This window comes from Bombus fervidus, chromosome 9 (assembly GCF_041682495.2).
Source record: "Bombus fervidus isolate BK054 chromosome 9, iyBomFerv1, whole genome shotgun sequence".
Taxonomy (NCBI): domain Eukaryota; kingdom Metazoa; phylum Arthropoda; class Insecta; order Hymenoptera; family Apidae; genus Bombus; species Bombus fervidus.
The window spans coordinates 6,083,982-6,105,704 of record NC_091525.1 but is presented as its reverse complement, the minus strand read 5'-3'; the positions used below and the strand labels follow the sequence as shown (position 1 = coordinate 6,105,704).

General features: G+C 38.8%; 1 protein-coding gene across 3 annotated transcripts in view; it reads left to right on the top strand.

Annotated features, from left to right (window-relative positions):
* The window catches only part of Cpx (synaptic transmission protein complexin), a 329,323-nt gene extending 308,575 nt beyond the window's left edge, over positions 1-20,748 (top strand). For all 3 annotated transcript variants that reach the window (XM_072010352.1, XM_072010353.1, XM_072010354.1), the window contains 2 exons: positions 8,804-8,933; positions 10,185-20,748. In XM_072010352.1, the coding sequence (XP_071866453.1) occupies positions 8,804-8,933; positions 10,185-10,261 (207 nt within the window). In that variant the 3' untranslated portion in view covers positions 10,262-20,748. The remainder of the gene's footprint in view (positions 1-8,803; positions 8,934-10,184) is intronic.
* Positions 20,749-21,723: the final 975 nt, after the last annotated feature.

Here is a 21,723-nt window from a genome sequence, read left to right as displayed (position 1 = left end):
GATGCATAAATATATCCAACAGGTGCAGAGGAACAATGTTATCTATGTCGATTCGCGACAGGTAGCTCGCGCCTTTTGCCTTCTAAATTTCGCTGAATTTCATAACAGCGAAAGTATTGCTATATATATATACAGCATATCATGATCGCGATGTATTGCCAACGAATTTACGATATCGTAACTGCCGGTTTATAGCAAGCGCAATACGATCGGGGTGAAATGTAGTCGCAAAGACCTTGGGCAGAGAATAGTTGGCTAATTCTGTTGTGTTAAAGAAATGTAGACACATTAACAGATCAAAAACAAAGATAATCGCTAGAGGAAGATGCTAACGAACTTAATGAATACCAATGAGGATCTTGGTTAACGCGTTTCCTGTCCTATTTACTGTTCTTTCTATGTTGTTCCTCTGGTAATATTGGATTTATGCAAAACATTCCATTCGTCTCTTTTTTCTTCTACGAGAATGCAATTTATTTCTTTATTGAAATATTTTCCCTTACGTTCAAGTATATTTCGCTGTTTCTTTGATAATTCGCTGATTTAATCTCCAAAAACTATTGCGTCCGTTATTTAACTAAATAATTGTAATTGCATTTTCAATACCTCGAACCTATCGTCTTCTATCTGCAGAGGAGAATTTTTCTTCTTATTAAAGTTTATAGTATATATTTTAGTAAAATTTCTTAGTAAAGTTATTACCAAACTTTATCGAATTTGTTTTGGAACACACATACAAGAAAATGACAATAGCAAAAATACACAGATTAATACCTAAACGCAAAATAAAACATACATACATTCCAATGCGTATAGTTTTAATCTCTGTGAATTTAATGTAGAAAAATATCCAATTTCATTAAAAAATTACACGAAACATTTCTCGACTATTTCCAGCGATGAGAAACGACAGAGTGCGTGCGTTAACAATCAAACGTACCGTATAACAAAAATTATACGTAGCTCTGAAATTGTTCATATTCGCATGCAATAAATCGAAATTGCAAGACGACGGGCATTATTCGAAATTTTTTACCGGTGTCTCGACAATGGTCTCTATGAAATTCAAACAGGCTGCCCGGACGCGAAAGAAATAATACGCTGGAATATCGTCACGTAGCCCGTCAACGTTCTCGATATCCAAAAGCCGGTTGTCTTTCTCAGCGGTGATCCACGAATCAGGGAATATGAGTACAGGTCTAAAACGAGGATAGAAAGAACGGACGAGGAAAGTGTAAAATGGGGAGAAGAGAAACAGACAGCTTTCCAATTTCGCAAATTCATGACCCACGGAAACTTCGCCGGTGTCTCTTCGCCAGACTGACTGGTGTCAATAAAATCACATGGAAATACTGAGAAACGGGTGCAGAAGGGGCAGGAAGGGGTGAAAGGAGGTGGCTACGTATCAAATTGACGGAAAGTCAAAGTTTTAAATCAGCCACCAGACGCGCCCTTTCCTACATTCTCGTTATTCGCTCTTTCCCACTTACTCTCCTCTGATAGTTACACGCGCTCCTCAACATTTCAATTTTCATTGATTACAAAATTTAAGGAGTAAAACCGTTCGACAGATTTAAATTGATCGTACGATTGTTTATAACATTTACGTTAGAAAAACAAGCTTATATTCGATGTGTGAGTTAGTATCGTAAACTTGGATGGTTTACAACATCGTAGTTTGGAAAACAAGTTTGTATCGAATATGTAAGCTAGTATCGAAAACTTAGGATAGATGTAAAACCAAAGGCAAATTTCTTGGCTGACATAAAGAATGTTCAATCGGCCAAGAAAATAAATGGACAAGAATGGAAACAGATATTAACGAAGTTTCGTTACATACGACATTGCCTATACAGAAATATAAATATCAATTTCAATCATTCACTAAATAATCCATTACAAGTGTGTGTAAACAGCATCGCTCAAAAATCTTAAGTTATATTCGTTTCAAAATTGGACAGGTGTAAGTGGCAGTAAAACGATATGATGGAGTTTCATTTAACTTGGTATTTTATATAACCAAAAAAAGTAGCTGACTTATAAAATGTTAAGGCGAGTAATGCAAGGTAATATAAAGTTTATAATGTACGTCAAATATCGAAGTTTTATTAAAGATAGAAAGATTCTAAAATCTTTGAACGTGAGTATAAATGTATAACACTATCACCAGTTTAATTAAACTTCATCGATACCTACTTCTACTACTTATGCGCTTATTTTTGTCACTGACTGCATTCACCTATATATCTATCTATCTGTATGCAACGTGTATGCAACATCTTGCTCTCGAGATGTTCCAAATGAGATCTGTTCGCCTAGCATACGTATCCCACTACGTGTTCTTTGTAATAGATGTGACACGACGCATCGATCACCACTGTCGTTAGATTCTAAGCTGAGTTACGCTTAAATATCGTTCTGAACAGGAGCTCGATCAGGCGAGACACGAACTACGTGTCAAGCTAATTAGCTTTCGACGCGATAATTAAAATCCGGCGTCTGATCGATATCGTGTTTATAGCACGAATACCCTGGCGGGCGTCAAAGGTGACGCTGACGAAGAAGAACGAGAGGAACGGGTAGAAAAAAGAAGAAGAGGGGAGAAAAAGAGCCGCGAAAGTAGAGAACTGAAGAACAAGACGGCTGACAACGTAAGAACAACGAGCTGCAACCCGGACGAGGTCGACGTGGAAGAAAGGAAGAAGAACGGCAGACAACGACGACAGGAGAAGCGAAGAGAGAAGATTGAACTTAACTGGGGTCAAATTGACTCTAGTAGGGAGTCCCTGCATTCAATATGGCGACTTCCTAATAGAGTCAGGCTGACTCCTTTTAAGACGTTCAACGGACCATCGTGAAAGTACTTAAGGATGCGCACGTCGAAACAAGTTAAGGCTACTTGTACTACAAAGTGTCGGTTATAATGCGATAAAAGCATTGATGACAGAATCGGTATCGGTGCGTTATTCCTAGAGAGTGTGCCAACGTTACGCGAATGGAAAATGTAAGTATTAGGACACTCGTTGGTTTCATGCGAAGTGTGACAATTAATCTAAATTATCGAGGAGACGATTAATCGACGAAGATCGTGATTCGATGTAACGAAATTTGTGCAAACTGTATATTTGCAGAAATTACAGAAATATAGTAAATTACTGTAATAATACTATATTGGTCTCTATAGTCTTTCAGCCTAAATTCTGTCGAAAAAAATGGCAGATACACCAGATGAAAACTTGAAGAATTCTGCAGAAAATCTAAATCTTTTGTAGCATATATTATATGAAATATCAATAAATACAAGACAGATACTCTAATCTTATTGTATGGCATTGATAAGATTACTATTGTAATATTGAATATGGTTTTCTCATACTCTAACGTCCTATAAAGTGTGCTAATATTTATAAAAGTAAACGATACGCAACTTTTAAATATACGAGAGTTATTTGTACATTTGTATATTTATCGTACTGTTAGCTATTTAACAACGATATATCATACTACGACGTTACGTACTGATAATTTCGCGAACAAAGTGAAACGAGCATTCATAACATCTTTTCCCGATTTTGCATGCAATGAACGTATCAGGCAATAAATTCTCGCTTTGTAGAAAGAGCACCGTGAAATTACAGATTTTAATGTAGCCACAGTTGCAGTCACGTACGCCCAATTAGAAAATTAATTTACGTAATTGGTACATCAAATTTAATTAAACTCCTGTAATTACAACGTACTGATTAATAAAATATCATAAACGATGCGTATCGGTGGCACTTTCGAAATTGTTTATCGGCCGCAACAGATAAAAATTAAACAGTAAAATTCTCTTTCTCTCGAAATGAAACGAATGGTGACACAACAATAATGGCATGATATATCGGTAAACTGCGAATGCTTATGCATTTATGGAAAACCTCAAGGCAAAAAAAAAAAAAAAAAAAAAAAAAAATGCACAGAATACGACAAACATGTAACAATTGTATAGAATATAAAATCTCTTTCTAAACCGCAGAAAACAAAATTCTTTTTCTTTTTGAAAACCAAACAAAATGCTAGATAGAAAATTTTATGCGATAAGAGCACAATACTCGTTATGATATTCGACGAGTGAAACAAATCTCTGCTTAGATTCCATTGCTTTAGACGTGTTCGTAAGGATATCAGTTTGCATAAACATTCGTGGTCTACTTATTGGTCACCATATTTTCCCCTTCTTTTTATTTTTTCAATTTTCACGGGAACGGCGACAGGAACAACGCGACAGAAATATTCGCTGATCGTGAAAAATAGTCATGATTCGGCAGAAATTGAAAATTGAACACGCACCGGCGATTCGCCAGTTACAAAAGTTGATGAGAATATCGCGATGTCATTGCGCGCCAAATTCCTTTACAAATGAAATCACGGCGCGAGTGACACGCTTGTATAAAGAAATCGTAATTTCCAGCGATGTAATTAATGGAAACAGTTTTCGTTCAACGAAAAATCGATCTTTCGCCTCTGTCGTGCTCGAAATACACATGGAAACGTGGGTCGACTGTGACCCTCCCCCCGGGATTCAACAACGAACAATTTACAAATAGTTGCGTTTGCTTCGTAACCAGCGGTGCTTGTACCGCGCTCGCACCGTCACGTGACAATTAGGCTGATTGTGAGAGACAGAAACTGCGCGAATACTAATGCTGTAACAAGATAGCTAGACAACATTGCGAACTAGGGATTTGATAACGTTCGCAAAGTTTCCGCTGTTACGAACACGTGTTACCATCGAACGATGTTGAGATACCATAAATATAACTGGTTTCGTGAATATCGATTATATACTTTACGTAAAACCAAGCTTTCTCGCGTTTTTCATAATCATCGTCTTATTAAAAAATACCGATTCGTCACTGGTAAATATCGACATTTATACCATTAGATGCTTCGTTATATTTATTATCCGTAAATTTTCAGCAAATTGCTATGAATTTCCTATTTAATTCGTTTAATTAATTACCAGATTAATTACCACGTTCTGCATTAGCAGATGTCGTAATACTTATAAACGAGTGTGTATGTCGTTATATTGATGGATATTCAATCGTTTTCCTAATAATCTCGGATAATTATCACATCTTCTGTATGCACCTTTATACGTATACATACATACACATAACAACGGATCTAGCAATATGCTGAACTTAGCATTTGTGCGCACTTCAAACTTCTAACTCCGTATCGTTGAACGAGTACGTCATATTATAACCAAAACATACCATTAGACATACGGCGTAACGCTTCTTGAACTAGTTTTTAACAAGGAAACTGGTTACTAAAAATGTGCCGGGTAAAAATGTCGCAATGCGACGTGGCTTGCAGATGCGTCTAGGGCACACATACAGATGCAGCCATCCAACACGAGCATACAAATCACAGAACGTAGCACCCGTGGCGAAAGAACGTTTGAAGACTTCCGGCCGTGATACGCGCGAGTGCGTCGCAATTATGCAAAGTGTTACGAGTCCCTGGGATTGCTCAACTTTTAGGATTAAAAAAAACCAGAGGGTCGAGAGGGAGGGGCCGATAATTAAAAGGCGTTCCTTGACGCAAACGCAACGTTACGAATTTGAAATTCCACGTGAGACGTGCTCGTAAACGTTGTATCGCAGAGGCGCGCGGTGCGTGTCGAGAAGCATTAATTAACGTCAGGATCGGTGCATCACATTTGACATCGTTGGGAGACTGGACCGCCGTTTATACACGCGCTATCTGTCTCCTTCGCGCGGCTTCACGGTGCCTGGGACGCGCCACTGTACACCCATTACAAACGCTGCTAATGGAACGGAACAGCGGAAAAACAAAGAGAGACAGATTTATCAGCAATACCCGTTAGCCCAGAGCAAACCGAATTTCTACTACGCTAATTAAATAAACCCAATCAACTTTTCCTATTTCTAAATATACTCGTCCCTCTGCCCTCGTGGTACAGTCAAACCACTGTCACACTACTACAACTTTTGTTCGAAAATATCGCGAAAATCTTTCTATAAGTCGACCTATAAACTTTCGTTGCTCGTGTTTAGGTGCGTTATTTTAGTTCTGTGACTCGAGTTCGAAGAAAACTGCGTAAGTCGATACATATTTATATGTACACTGTGTTCACCACTGTGAAACCACCTTACGAGATTTCCACACGTACGAGAGGCGAGATACAAAGCGACAAGATATGATTAGATGTATGGAGAGTGGAATTGTGGAACCGATTGAAAATAAGGGAGAAAGCCGTGCATTGTTCGTGGTTACAATTTCATTTTATTGTACTTTCGATAAAATAGAATAAACTATTCCGTTATATTGGATCTGCGGATATAAGGCAAGAAATAAACTAGCTTTTCCCAGCGAATATAATTCAATGTTACCTGGAGAAGTTGTTGGTTGATATGATTTCAAACACTTCGTTTCTTATCACATTTTCACATTTCCCTAACCAATCGCGTATTCACGTACTTCTATCGAGTCACGCTATGATACGAAAGAAAAGGTTTTGTATGTTGAAATCGAAGAAACCCGAGTGAAACAGAATATCTAAGTAAGGCGAAACCTTTACAGCCCTCGAATTTCATCTCTTCCCGTAAGATTCCAATGATAAATGTTGCACCAAACTAAATTCCAATTTGTTATTATTTCGTAGCAGAACAGCCAGAGAAATATGCGTCTGAATTTTGATCGGGCAAAGTTTTTCGCAGAAAATCTCTCGTGACAATGATATCGATTCGGACAGCGCGTCCAGTGAAAGACGCGTGTAGTCGCATGGCGCGGTAACAAAAGAGCGATGCGAGACTTGGGACAAAACGCGAAAAGCCTTTGCAAAAAGGGAGATGAGAGAGCCGAACAGCGGAGAACAACAACGAAACAGACGGAGAATTTATAGTGTTTGTAGATATACCCGCAATACGCGTATTCCACGGTCGGTTACAATGCCACGATAGAGGCAACCGGCACCCGTACAGCCGATCACGTGTCTGGCTTGTACCGCAATCGGGCTCATTGTCTGCCGACAAGAGTGGCGTGGATACAAAGCGTCAGAGCTGAGTTACTCGCTACATGTAGCTAGGTAGCGAGCGCATGCAGCCGTCATTGCGGTTCGATGCAACTAGACAATCTAGTGTAAATAGGGGTACGGCGGTGCGGGTATGTTGTTACGTGCCGATCTCCTGTTGCAGATCCTCGAAATCATGAGGCAGATTCGATGATACGAAGCCGAGATTGAAATTGTCCAGCTAATACGATTACGGAACACTGCGTGAGGGCTGGCTAATAGCTGCGCGTCGATGCTCCGTGTGATGGACGCGATTGACTGTTTGAGTTTTAAGCCGATTGTCCGAAAACGATTCTTCCGTAATCTGACCATTCCGATTTCATGCTACCGTAACTGTGGAAATGGTAAAAGCAGAGATTGTGAACAGCAATAAATGACAGTAGAAAATGTCAGCAGAGAATATTTTGGATTTATGATACTAGCGTCGCGACTCGAAATATCGCTGATAATACGACATGTGATATTCGCGACGACAGAAGTCACGACTAGACGGATATTTATGCTCTTATGGCAAGTTTAAAGTTACAGGAAAAGTTCCGTCTAAATAGAAGCTATCCAGGACCATTCGCGGTGTTTCCTTGTAAATTAATGGGAACAGCCAAAGGCTTCTCGATAGGATCGCACGTAGATCGATATTTGGTCGTGAGATAACTTTTTACGTCGCGGACGTTTTTGTGGCTGTCGTTGTTCATTAAATTCGAGGCACGAAGGGATGACACCTCCTTTAAAACGCTTTCGATGTTAAAGTCTGAAAGAAAGGTTGTCGCTCTCGGCTACTTCGTCGCGTTACAACTTTCTTGTTAGCGAAGTTTGAAAATATACTGTCGTCGAGTGTCTTCAATGTGGCCACGTAGCGGTACACCAACTTCGATCGAGAAAACTTCACGATTGAGCTTCTCGCACTTTGGTCAAAGGTATCTGTCTATCGCTTCAAAGAAAATCTGACCGGAATACTCGTTAACGGATCCCGCGCGTTTCCTCTTCGTTTGCTTCACAGAAAGTCAATCGCGAAACAAAACACAGTCCGAACGTTCGTTTCGTTTGAGGATCATCCATCGTAAACGCTCGTGTAAGTAAGTTTCGTTTAACTACGTAGACGGACGTGGAACAGGATTAACGTAGAATAGGATTTAAACGACGATCCAACAGATATCAAGCGAAGAGCATTTGTTACGTGACTCGTAAAACTTGTCGAATTCGTGCTCGGACTTGGTAAGACGTATATTGGTACCTCTATAGTCTATTTTTTAATTAATTAGGAGGCTACACCTTCAGACGTTTAAGCATAAATAAAATGTGGGAATTTTTCTTATAAGTAGTTGCAAGAACTCTACGTCGAACTGGACTTGACATTCTATTTTACTCGATTTTTCCAATTTTTTGGTTCGCGAGTAGAATCCCTTTTGAAAGCTTCGAGAAACTTAAAACGATACATAAACGTACAAGACTTATGTATCTTATTAATGAGAAAGTCTTCGTGAAATAATAAGATAAATGAAAAAGACTTTCGTACGATATTCCATACCTCTGGAATATTAAAGAGACTGTTTAAAAGATTTCGATTTTTCGGTGCCTCCTTAATTGAAAAGTCTTTGTCAGACGAAAAGATAAAAGGAAAGCTTACGTATGTCGCGAGTTTTTCGCTAAGTACAAACGCGTTCTTTTGTAACCGGTAATCCTCCTTTTGTTCACTTGCTTCTCGTTTTTCCGTTTCAGTATAACATAAAGAAGCGAGAAGAAGTACAAGAAATGACCCAAGAAGAGCCGAATCCTTTGATGCGCAAGAAGAAGACGCCAGAGGAATTGGCTGCGGAAGCCGAGGCGGAAGACGAGGACGAGATTACAAGTATGTACACGAGTCAATTGCATTCGCTCATCACACTCGGTACACACGACCCTTCGCGAAGAGGTTGGCCAGGGAAACCATGGCCATGGAACGGGGTTAAGAACGAGAAGCTACAAATTCACGGAACACGTTCACCGAGTGGAGCTGCCTGACGAATTAATGCAGTGGCGCTCAGACACGGCAAGGGATGATCGATGAAGGGTTAACGAGCCTTGGCTAGAAATCAAACAACTGCAATCCTCCACTCGGTTTCTGAGTAAATTCAACAGAAACCGGTCGCATGCCACGATTCTCGTTCAGTTTCACGGCGAAATCGATGTTTCGTAATTGAGAGAGCTTGAAAAACTGCCAGCCAACTTTCAGCCGTGTAGTCATTCATTTGCGTTTTTCCATTCTTTTGTAACTAAACTGGGACACTATAGCGCACGCATACTCATTTATACACGAGGCTGAATAAAATACAGGAAATATCGGGAATCGTAGTACAATGCCACGAGGATACCTCTATTATATCTGTTTCGAGATTGGACAAATGTAAATGACAATAAAACGATGCAATGGAGTATCGTTTAACTTGGTATTCGTATAACGAAAGTAAGAAGTAACTGAAGTACAGTTGCGGATGAAAGAAAGTTTAAAAACGATACACCGTGAATTATAGAAACTTTTGTATTAAAGATTTTTTATCGTATTGGTAATAGTCATTTATTCTGTAATATATATATATATATACACATATATATTGTAATAAGTGTAATAATAAGTATTAATAATTAACTTAATAAGTAACTTGTAATAAGTACATATATATATTGTACTTATTCGTTGTTCCTTTATGGTGTCGTTCTATATTTCTTATTTTATAAACTTTCTTCTATTCTCCGCTGTATGAAACGCAAAACTGCAAGCTAATATAAAGTCTATAATTCATATGCAATACTCAAATTTTATTAAACATAAAAGTATATCCAAGATTTATAAATGGAAACGTAAAGCGGTAGATTTTGAAATTCTACGCACGAAGTATGAATAAAATAGAGAGATTCGTCATCTGATTCAACGATATGAGTATACTTCTAGCTTAAAGTGAAATCGTTTACAACTTGAAAGACAAGCCCTGAACGACATCTTTGTGCATGAACTCTTTTCATCGCTTTCATTGATATCTAGAATGAATCCTACAAATATCCGCCGCGTATTTTGCTACACGCTATATATACAATATAATACATGAACGTTCGTTTGTTCCAGAAATCAAGAACGCGTTAGATACGCATATACAAGAGATCAAAGCGCAAGTACTGGAAGGTAAATGCGACCTCCAATAAGCCTACCTACACCCTTAAAGCGGTCGGTAAGGAGGGTGGTGCATCATGTGCTACCAAAGCCGCATCCGCCTCTCAGCCCCTACGACATCACGAGGAAGAGAACGAGCGAGATCTGACGTGTTATTGGAGAAGCAAAAGGAAAGAGCGATACGGGAACTTACTACCAGCGTCGTCGTCGTTGCCGTCGTAATCGTCGTCGTCGTGTTGTTCGAGCGTAGATCAATTCGGGATTCGAATTGGCTAGTCGTCCCTTAGAGAGCGTCGAGAGAAGCGACAATCGCTCGAGACACCGCAACCAACGCCCATCGCCCGTCCTTGGTCCTCCAACGACCATCGAATTAGATTTTCTACGAGGGTACGCGCGGAACGATCTTCAGAACGAGCGCATCGACCAAACAAGAGAAGAGTTACGAGCTTCGATCAACATTGCCATCGTGTGAGAAGGTCGTGTCATCGTTGAGAACGAGTGAATGGAACGAGACGAATTCGACGGATTAAATTCGAGAGATCATCGTCGATAGCGTTGTTAATTGACTCAAGTGATCTTGGAAATTGAAGGCAGGGAAAGAAGGAAATCGAGAAGATCTAGAAATTCGAAGCTCGGCGAGGATCTAGGATGTCGATGGTGAAGCGACGAATTCAGAGCAATTTCAGAATCGATACAACCGGAGAAGATCTACTATAGACATTACACGTGAAAATTCATAGGGAAAAGAAACGAGGAAGACGGGGACGATGTTAAACGAGGACGATGACGGGATAAAGAAAACTGCGGCAGACGTGAGAACGTAGGAAGTACGAGATCGGCGAGAGTTCGTTTACGCCTTACGATTCGAAGAAGGAAGAAGGACAGAGACGATCGAAGTTAAGAAAAGGAGAAAATGCAAAGTATAAGATCCGTGAGAATTCGCATATGCGTTACGACTGGAAGAAAGCAAATGAAATATCGGAAAGAAATCTTGGCAAGAAATAAGATAGGACGTAAAAAACAAAGAGAAAGAGAGAGAGAGGGGGGGGGGAGAGAAAGGAAAATGATTGGATGGATCAAAGTCTCTTCGGATATCGTACGAATATCATGGCGTAAATGAGACGTGAGCAGTCGAAGGGCGCGTACATATAAATATATCTATATATATATATAAATATAAATAAAGAAATATATTATATATATATAAATAAGAAAAATGAAAGAAGTAAAAAAAAGACGTAAAAACTTAGTACCTAAGTTTCTAGTGAATTTTTCGAATAGTGGTAAAAAAAAAAAGAGGAAACTACCGGTAGCAGAGTTACGTAGTCACTAGTTCGTTCAACGGCTGTTCAATAACAAGGAGATCAGAAAGGAGGGAGTCATTATTATTATTCGAGTTATTAATTATTCTCATAGTTTATTACCGCGGTCATTGTTCTTATTATTGTTGCAATTAAATGTTTATATTAAGAAACAGGTTAAGACAAGGATCGAGGGCCACGAGAAACTAGAGTCAAGAGACCAAGAGCTAAACGCAAGACGGAGATGGATTGCTGAGAAAGAGAAACGAAAAGAAAGAAAAAAAAAATTAACACAGGAAACGAGTAATGAGAAAAAACAAGAGTAACCGGCGGCCCTTGCTCTCCCTTCCGTCCAAATTCGAATTTTTTCCGATTACCTCTCGGCGATATAGCTCGATCGCGATCGATCCGTAGTGAAACGCGTAACACCTGAGCGATTCTTAGGGACACTTAGTTAGGAGACACATTGCCAACAAAAGTGACGAAAAAATATAAAGTGGTTATTAGACCAAAAAAAAGAAAAAAAAAAAAAAAGAAAAACGGAAAAAATCGACAAAACGAGAAAATATTTCAAATGTGCGCTTCGTTAAGAATAGCTCGACGAATCGAGCAGCACTGACTCTCGCGTTTAAATGCAAACAAATAAGAAAAAAAGAAAAAAAAGTACTAAAGAAATGCCTTTCTTTCACGTTTATACGGTGCGTTTCTATCGAATGTAATTATATAGTAAGTTAATTGTTAGAGAATGGAAGAGAAAACTGATTTATATGTTCGCTCGTGAACGATCTTAGAACAGTATAGAGAAGTGTCGCGATTCGACGATCGAGACTGTTCTTAGCAAGGAGTTTTCAGGTGTTACCGCCGGAAACGTTCGAGCAAAGTAGCCATTGTTTCATCCTTTCTCGAAGCGGTTCACCGGTCTTTCATCGTGCTTGTTCGTCCGCGACAAACACGTTGTGCATGATGGACGACGCGTAAACGATGATGGACGGGATGGATAGAGCATCGACTGCCGGCAAGTAACGCGAGCCTTATACATATACAGAATTAACAAGAAACTAAAAATGCTCACGCACGATACCATTGCGATATACTTAGAGACTAATTGGAAACAGGGGGAGGAAAAGTATAAAGGAAGCATTTCGTTGAGCAAGCAAACGTTTCTTGTTCCTTCGATCGGAAGATCTACGTTTAATGAAGAGACTGAGAGGATAACTCTGTTTAAATTAAAATGTATCTTGTAACATAGATTCTTGCGTATATGTCGTAAAACGTTCTGAGTTGGTATATGTATAGGGCGGATAATGCCAGATGAACCTGCAACGGAGAATGAAAGCACGAAGAGGAAGAACGTGCCATTTAACGCGTGACGTCGTTTTTTGTATGAGTGACGAGATGATACGAAAGTGTACTTTTTTTATGTTCGATATCGTTCCTCGTTCTGGTACCGATCTATATATTCTTATATATCTTCTTCTTATCTATCTTCTCAAAATCTCTCAATTGATTCTGACTCTGAAGCAACAGCTATCCTCTGATATCTTTGCGAATTCGCGATATATTCTCCTAACACGCGCTCTATCATACTTGATCACTCGGATTAGGAAAACATTTCTCGACGATATGCCGCAATATACGCGAGGAAAGATCCATCGAGTGTCGGAAAAAAAAAAGAATTCCAATTGCTGGAACGAAGAGAAATTAGAAAGAAACAGATGAAGCAGGATCCGACGGGAGAAGAGAAAAGATTGGAAAAAGCTTTTCTCGTCTCATCGAGATAAGTGTGTTACATTTAGGACCGCGTCCCGGTTGAAAAAGAAAAGGCAACTTAAACGTCAGTCGAAAATGAGAAGTCGGAAGGCCTCCTGTCCAAACGTTTTGCTATAGAGACGAACGCATGTCAGCTTTCTATGTGCACTCTGCTGTTTCTCGATGTAAAAACGTAACGCGGCTCTTCTAGTCGAGAATGTCGACGATTATCAGTTGTTTCGCAAGCACGTTCACGGATCTTTCCTGTTTGCCAAACTCCGCAACGCAAATTCGACCATCGAAAAGGCCAGGACGCCAGCCTTAACTTTGACAGAAACTTTCCTCGAAATTCGATAAAATCGTCGATACTCTTTCGAACTTCAAATCTTGGATGAATAGGAGCAAAAAATAATTTACTATATTAAAAATTCCCAAACTTCTAACGACTTGCTATTTTATCCGGCGGCATACTGCCTCGGCAACTATATAATTATTTACGAATAACGACGCAAATCGGTAGTGTCGTTATCGATTTTCCTCGAACCAAGCGATTTCTCGATCGCTAAATTCTCCAAACAAGCACGAAAGAACTAAAGAAGAAATTCAGCGAACAGCTTCCTTGCTCGCTGTCCGAACTTTTGGAAAACCACTACGCGCTCCGCTACTTTCTCCTGTCTCAATGTCGTAAAATACCTCTTGGCAGCTGTTCGTCCATGAAAAACAAACCGACAACTTTTCCAATGTTTCCAGTGTTCGGCTGTATATTCCTTTGACCAGAATTGCGAGAGAAGTTTCAGCAGAGACTTAAGGCTGGCGCGATCGAGCACACAGATTCGATTTTATGCCTTCCTTTGTTTTTATTTTTTTCTTCTCTCTTTCCCTTTAGCTTAATCGTTTCCAATAAAAAGAATGACCGAGGAGACGTTATATCGATCGCGCCTTTTTGCGAAGCCATGGCGAATTTTAATCGTCGAACGCGGCGGAACGAGACAACTGAGAAAAGAACGCGAAGCGGACGCGACGTGCTTCGAATCCGAATCTACTTGACTTATAGTCTCTCTCGTGTTTCAACGTGCATGCTACCTGCCTCTCTCTTGTCTGTCGATGTCAATGTCGATGTCGTTGGTTGGATCTTCTCTTATCACGCGTGAGATCTTCGAGGATCACTCGACCAAAGATAGAGTTCAAACTAGAACGTGTATTTTGCTACCTGAGCCGAACGCTGACGAAGAAACTACAGAAGATTATAGTGCGACATATCGTGATGATTTTCGAAGATCCGCAGACTTGCATTCTTTCTCTCTGTAACCGATCGATCCACTAGATGGAAACGCTTTAAAAGTACCTATAACGATTTTACCCTAATTCTCCTTGTTCCTTCAAACTGCGCCCATCCTGCGCGTCCAGGCATCCTGAACCGACCGAATTCAACAGAAATAATAACCTGTCTCGCATATTCTAATCCTCCTGCGCGATCTACTTGATATACACTTGAAGTCAATTACTCAATTATTAACCCAAAGATGTATACATTATATTATCTATATTAATTCTAGAGAATATATGCTCATACGTTCTTTTTTTTCTTTTCTTTTTCTTTTGGCGAATTTTCAATACGAACGTGAAGACACTAAGTTAAATAACCAGTTGATGGAAAGCACGATTTCGGTGTAGAAGAAGACGAGTTTCAGCGTAGCTCGAAGCGAAATGCTTTTAGAGACAGACCGTTCTTATGATTACGATTAACAGGAGAAAAAATAATTAATTGGACATCAAGTTAGCCAGACAACTTCGAACGACAGCAGTGTATAGCTCATAGACTGTTTTCCTATTCCCCATGCTATCTTTAACTATTTCTGTATCTCCCTCCCTCTCTCTTTCTCTCTTGCTCTTACTACTTTGCCCTCATCTTTTGATCGTAACAAGTTTTCTCTCCGCCTGTCGTCTCATAGCCCCTTTGCTCGATGTATCTCCTACGCTACGCTCGATTGTTCTCTTTGAAGTCACGACTACTTAATGCATGTGTCACGTAAAAACGAACGAATAAAACGAATACAAAAAAAAAGAAAACATAATATCTTACTGTCGTAACCGTTACTGTTGATTAATGTCGTGTGTCGTTGTTGTTTCTCGATGTGATCAACATAAAACGTTGTTCTATGTACTGTCTAGTCAATGTTGACGCTCTAGTCTCAGTAGTTCGTCTTTTATCCTTTCTTCTCCCTTATCACTCCCTTATACATACATATTATGTTACATGTTGTTCAAGCTTTCTGTGTAAAATTGAACGACCGATTAAAAGCTTTCTATGCCATTTAATTCGATGTAGTTTAATTTAAGCGTAAGCAATGCTTAGCACGGCGTGTCAAAGATAATTTTTTGTTCGGTTGCCGTGCGTGAAATGGCTGATTTTACTGGTAGCGACTAAAAGTGTCGTTAAGTAATTTTGACGTTTATATATGATTCATATGATATGTTATATTTATATGATATATCATACGTGACATTTGTTATTCAATTTTAAATTTCAAGCTAATTAAACGCAACATGATACTTTGTCAAAGACAGATCATGTGTCAAATCGAATCACGAAGTAACATCAAATTCGAGTGCATTCTTTGTAAACTTCTTAATTTTTGCGAAAAACTTAGATCGTTAAATAAAAATATAAAAAATGAACCGAAATATTCTCAACGATGATCGGTTAATGATTTTAATTGCCATAATCATAGCTTCCTTTTACATTGAATACATTTAATCGTAATATGATTAATATTATTTTCAAAGCTAAGAAATCGGCCATTTTACTTGAAACGACCTAGTGTAAGTTCCTATAAAACTTTCAATTTATATTTCAAACTTTTGTTTGCGAGAGATCTTCGCGTATTCTTGTATTCGATAATCCGTGAAATTTGGTTCAGGCCATTTACCGACGATTTTTCACCAGCGTAAACGTTCATTCACCAGTTGTCGCGTGTATGCGTGCAAAACACGAACACAAGTTGTTGAAACGTGATAGACGAAAAAGTACAGTTCCCCTCGAAAGGCAAAATTCAACGGTGTTCAAAACCAACGAGACAAGAGTAATCCGGAGATATACTAAGACATTATCTACGCGTGACAATCTTCTGTGATTCTCGCTATATCGAAGGAAAAATAACGCGGTCCGAGAAATAAAAGGAAGTAAGAACAGAGAATGGATTTTCAGAGAAATAGAAAATGTATCAGTCGCGTGAATACTCTCCAGACTTTCTCTTGTTGTTTGATTCTTTTGATCTTTTCCATTGGTACGGAACTGTTTATCTTCGATCTCCTTAATTCCCTTTAACGAGTGTTTTTCCACTTCCACTTTGCACACGCACTTAACATTGCACGATTCTTGGCGATTTATCGCTCTATCCTTCACATCCTTTACCTGAAGCCACCCTAAGCCTGTGAACGGCACGTGGCAAGTGATATAAACGAATACTTAAATCTACTTAATTCGTGTTTCATAGACGATCGTAATCGTGAAGATAACAAAAAATAAACAAAGGATTGAATAAAAAAAGAAAAAAAAAAGAGAATCTAGCGACTCGTGTCTGTTTTCGACGTGACACCCTCGAACGTTCTATCAAAGAGAGGGATGAGCCAACGAAAGTTGCTGGTAATTGACGATCTCGGTAAATCTGACTGTAATTAGAAAGTATAATATCGTAGTACTCGCTAGCAAAGTACAATTGATCCGTCGAAACGAGACACGCGTGCAATTATTATGTAAAAGATAGTTGACGAACCTTTCTTAGGTACTTAATTATCGGGCGAGTGTTTCAAGGAGGATAAACCGAAGAAATCAGAAAGAATGTAACGCGTTAGGTACGATATGCGCCGAAACGTTTAAGATTAGAAAATTACAAATGTAACGTTCTTTTCTTCATGTACATAGTCTCGCGTATAACCTAGACCTGCGTTTAGTATAACCGAGAAAGTTTTCGTGATGGTTTCGTTCTACGTAACCGCGTCAAGCGAAAAGAATGAACGGAAGACGAGATGTTCACCGTGTCTCCTGGAAGCTCGGGACACCGTTCATGTCCCAATTTTCCAATTCGAGCGTCCGAGTTTTGATAGGGGCAGGGAAATCCGTAAGGAACCAAAAGATGAGGACGGAAGGTGTCCCGAAGTTCGAGGACGGAGGAGATTAATACCGGCGTAACTCGCGAGAAAGAACCGACTTGACTTATTCAGAGACAACGACACAACGCATTATAAAGTAATAATGATAACTTATCGTTAAATCAACGTACTATTGTTATGATCTCTTACATTATGATGATGGTCTCGACGACGAGACGATTGCATAATGTAAAACACGTTCGCACGTGTGTTTTTTCAATGCGTTCACAAAAAACAAAGTACGAACTAACGCTGTAAAACGGTAAATGTTAGACGATAAGCGAGAGAAAATACCGTGCAAACACACGTAACGTCTACACACGGAGAAACGTTCGAAAAGAAAAAAGAGGTAAATAAATAAAGATAGAAGATAAAACAGGAGAAAATCACGATGTTAAGTAAGTAGTCGTTAGCTTTGTATACAAGGGAGTGCAGAACAAGGACGAAGACGACGTTAAAGGGAAAGAGAAAGGGAGAGCTTCGATAATTGGAGAGTCCCGAGGCGAAAAGATATACACAAAAAACGGTACTTTTCAGCAGCTGCCATTCGACGAGAGGTTCGTGTACCACCATCTTCGAGCGGACTTGTGCGATTTTTTGGATAGGGATTCCGTGAACACGGTACTGGCTGTCGCTCGATCCTGGAAAACTCAATTATGTTTCACGCTAATCGTAAAAAGATGGTTTCGTCGCACAGAAAGCTACATTCTTTCCGACGCTAAATCCAATTTACTTTACACAGATACTATAAATTCTTGTTGACAAAAAATTTCAAACCGTTTCCATGTTACCGGCGACGAGCTTGTGAATAATTTAGACAAAGCGACTCCCGACTCAAATTGAATGTTGGTGTCGCTCGAGCCCTAAGGTCGTTTGAAATTTCCTTTAGAAATAAAAATAAAAATGCGAATCGGCTAACTCGCACCAGGAACTAGCGCACGACGCAAAAAAGGAGGCTGCAATAAGCGCGTATTCTATTTTTCGATCGTTATTCCCGGCGATTCGAGTAACAGCTTGTTTGGCCGTGTTGCGACATCGCGACGTGTACGTAGATCACACCTGTACCGTGCCCGGTATCTTCGTAAATTCGTTGAATCGAGAAGCAATACTATAGATGCCTATAATTACTAATGTTATACGTTTCTTATACAACAACAAAATAAAAAAAAAAAAAAAAGAGGAAGTTGAAAAAGGATTAGAGAAAAACTCGCGTACACACGCATATCAGACACTGTATATGTATTTAAGAATCAGAGTTACACAAGCACACCGCGCGATAACGAAACGAAAGGGAAGGAAACATCGATGTCCATCTCGTCGATGTTTCTTCTTACGATCGGCGCGCAAAAATAGAAAAAAATGAAAAAATACAAAAAAAAGTATGAAAATATGTTATTCTCAACCTCGAACTCGAAATTCTGTAATTGCGACGCGTATGTTCACACATCGATCTCTGTGTAATTTTATATTTCGACGTTCGAAGATGCGAAGCACTTTTAGCTGCATGCAACGACCAATAATTATCGTAATCGTTAATCGTGTAGAGTTGCACCGAAAATAGAGGGACGATGTAAAAGGAACGGTTAAACGCGGAGGAAAGAAGAGAATAAAATAAAGAGAAAATTGAGAGGAAGGAGAAGGGCATATGGAGTCGTTCGAATGCCCAAAAATCGCACGAAGCTTGCTCGGCAGATAAGAAAAGCGGATTTGCGGAGAACGTACGATGAAGAATAGCATCGAAGAGGGGAATAGTAAAAGATCTCTTGTATGAGTTATAGAACGCTTAGTGGCTGAATCACTGGAACACGAATGGGTTGATTGTTAAGAATGAAATATTAATGTAACATGCGAAGAGAATAAGTAACGCCGGATGGTGGATGATGATGATAATATTATATATTGTTGTTAGATCATGTATAATATATATACACATAAACATTGATATAAAAATAAAGTAACCTAGATATTAAGCGACCACTTATTCACACGTTACATAAACACATACGTACACGTACCCTGTGCACATGAAAGTTAACCGTTTATTTAGCGAATTAAACGACTACGCAAAAAAACGCAAGAAGATTCTTTTTAAATCGTTTCTTTTGCCGTTTCGAAAAACTGTCTCGACATTTTATTCTCTGTGTGATAATCGAAATCTTTTTTTCACTATAGAGATTTCTTCAAAGGCTAACGTACAGTGCCGAATGATTATTCGAACGATACATCCTTCGTGTTTCGTTTAATTTCAATTACGAGCGCTAAATATAATGAGCATTTCTTGCTACGATTATTTATTGTAACCTTGAACGCTATTCTATTATATTATTGACTAAAAATTGTGTGTTAAATTTAAGTTGTTCAAGAAACTTTGAACTCCAAAAAGATTTTAATTGTTAAATTTCGATTTGAAATTGGAAACTTCAAAAGTAAATTAAAAGATTTTTATTCGGATTCTTAAATTAAAGAAAAATTAGAATTATTCCGCTAACTAATAATTCGAATAATTATGACGGATAGCGTACATACACGGAAAATCGATCTCGGAGATTGATGCGTAGGCGTGTGAAATTTTCAAATAGGTAAAACGTTTGCCCGTGCCAAATAAAAGGTTAATAGAGGTGTGAATACAGATCACAGGCACCGTTCACACACACGCAGGAACACGGCACGATACGACACGACAGGACACACGATTTCGTAGCTGTACTCGTGAGCATCCCCCGTCAAACCAATCCCTGGGCATGGTCTCGGCTCTTGGTTACGCGTGAAAAATGCATAGAGTCCTATACTCTCTATTCGTCCCTCCTCTTGACCCTTGAAACGACGACAGAAGAAAAGAAAACGAGTCGAGGCTTCTTTAGGTCGCGTCACTCGTCGATCTTTCTTTTCGATAGAAAGGAAAGAAAATTTCAAGTATCAAATAGGAGGCGACAGCCACGAATCAGAGTCGAAAGCTTATACGAAACGAGAAACGAAGCGGGGATAGAATCAAAAAGGAGAAAAGAGATGGATAATCGAGCTTTCCTCTTCCTACGTTGTACGAGAGATTCACGGCGTTTCTTTTGGCTTTCACGGCGGAAGAGATGAAACACAAATTGCGAGAAAAACAAACGAGGATTAACAAAAAGAAAAAAAGTAAAAAAGAAAAAGATAAAGCATGAAGACGATTTTTAGGGGCGCGCCTCGTCGTTATAGCTCTTAATACGATAGTAATATTACGAATAATAAACAAAAGTGAATTAATCAGAATATGCGTTTATGTTATTTAGTTCTAAAAAAAATGAAAAAAATGTAATAAAAGTCAATCGTGTTACCAACCCGATCGTCTATTTATTTATTAATCTACCTTTATCAACATCTTTCCTTACAAAGCAACCCAACACGCAGAAATTTTTTAGGAACATATTATGTGTCTCACGTGAAACATTTTTTTGAAATTTTATCGTCATTATGTCCATCGTTAAGCATCGTTGAAGACTGTCGCGAATTACTTTCACAGAAATTACGATTCCTAATCATCGAATTAGAATTAAACCCAAATTTTTAACGTTTTTCGGTTTTTAATAAAAATTAAGAGTATTTATGTTCATAAATATTTATATGGAGATCTATTGATGTACAGTGACAAAAACATTTCAATACTTAATACAGAACATTGTATAGAAACTTATCCTGTCTATCAATTAACAAAACGGTGATTAGCAGGCCGGTTACGAATGATACCTGGATTCCGCGGTGCTAGTTTTCCTACTATAGTATTCTACTACTCTGTTTTTACCCTCAACCTTATGCATTAAAATAGCTCCATATTCATATTCGAACTAGCATCAGTATATAATTCTATCGGATAATCAGGGTCAAATATCATTAACACCGGCGCATCAGTCAGAACGGAAATTACCTTTTGCCTTATCTTTTCGTGTTTATCTGTTCAAATTATGTATTTGTTACCGGAAGTAAGTATGTACAGAGGTTCCATTACTTGTGAAAATTTATGGTAGGAACGAATTTTCGGAAATAAAAAGCTAAACCTATGAACTGTTTAAGCTCTGTAACGGTCGTTGGTGCAGGTAAAGAACTCAAGACTCGTATTTTACCAGGGTTGGGACGAATTTCTCCGTTGTGAATTAAATATCCAAGATAAAGTATCGATGTCTTTAAAAAGAACATTTAGAAAAATTGAAAGAAAATCCGGCGTTTACAAGGGTATTTAATACAATACAAAATCTTTCTAGAGCTTGGTCTATCAAGTCAGCAATAATTAGAACATCGTCCAAGTAAACAACAACGTA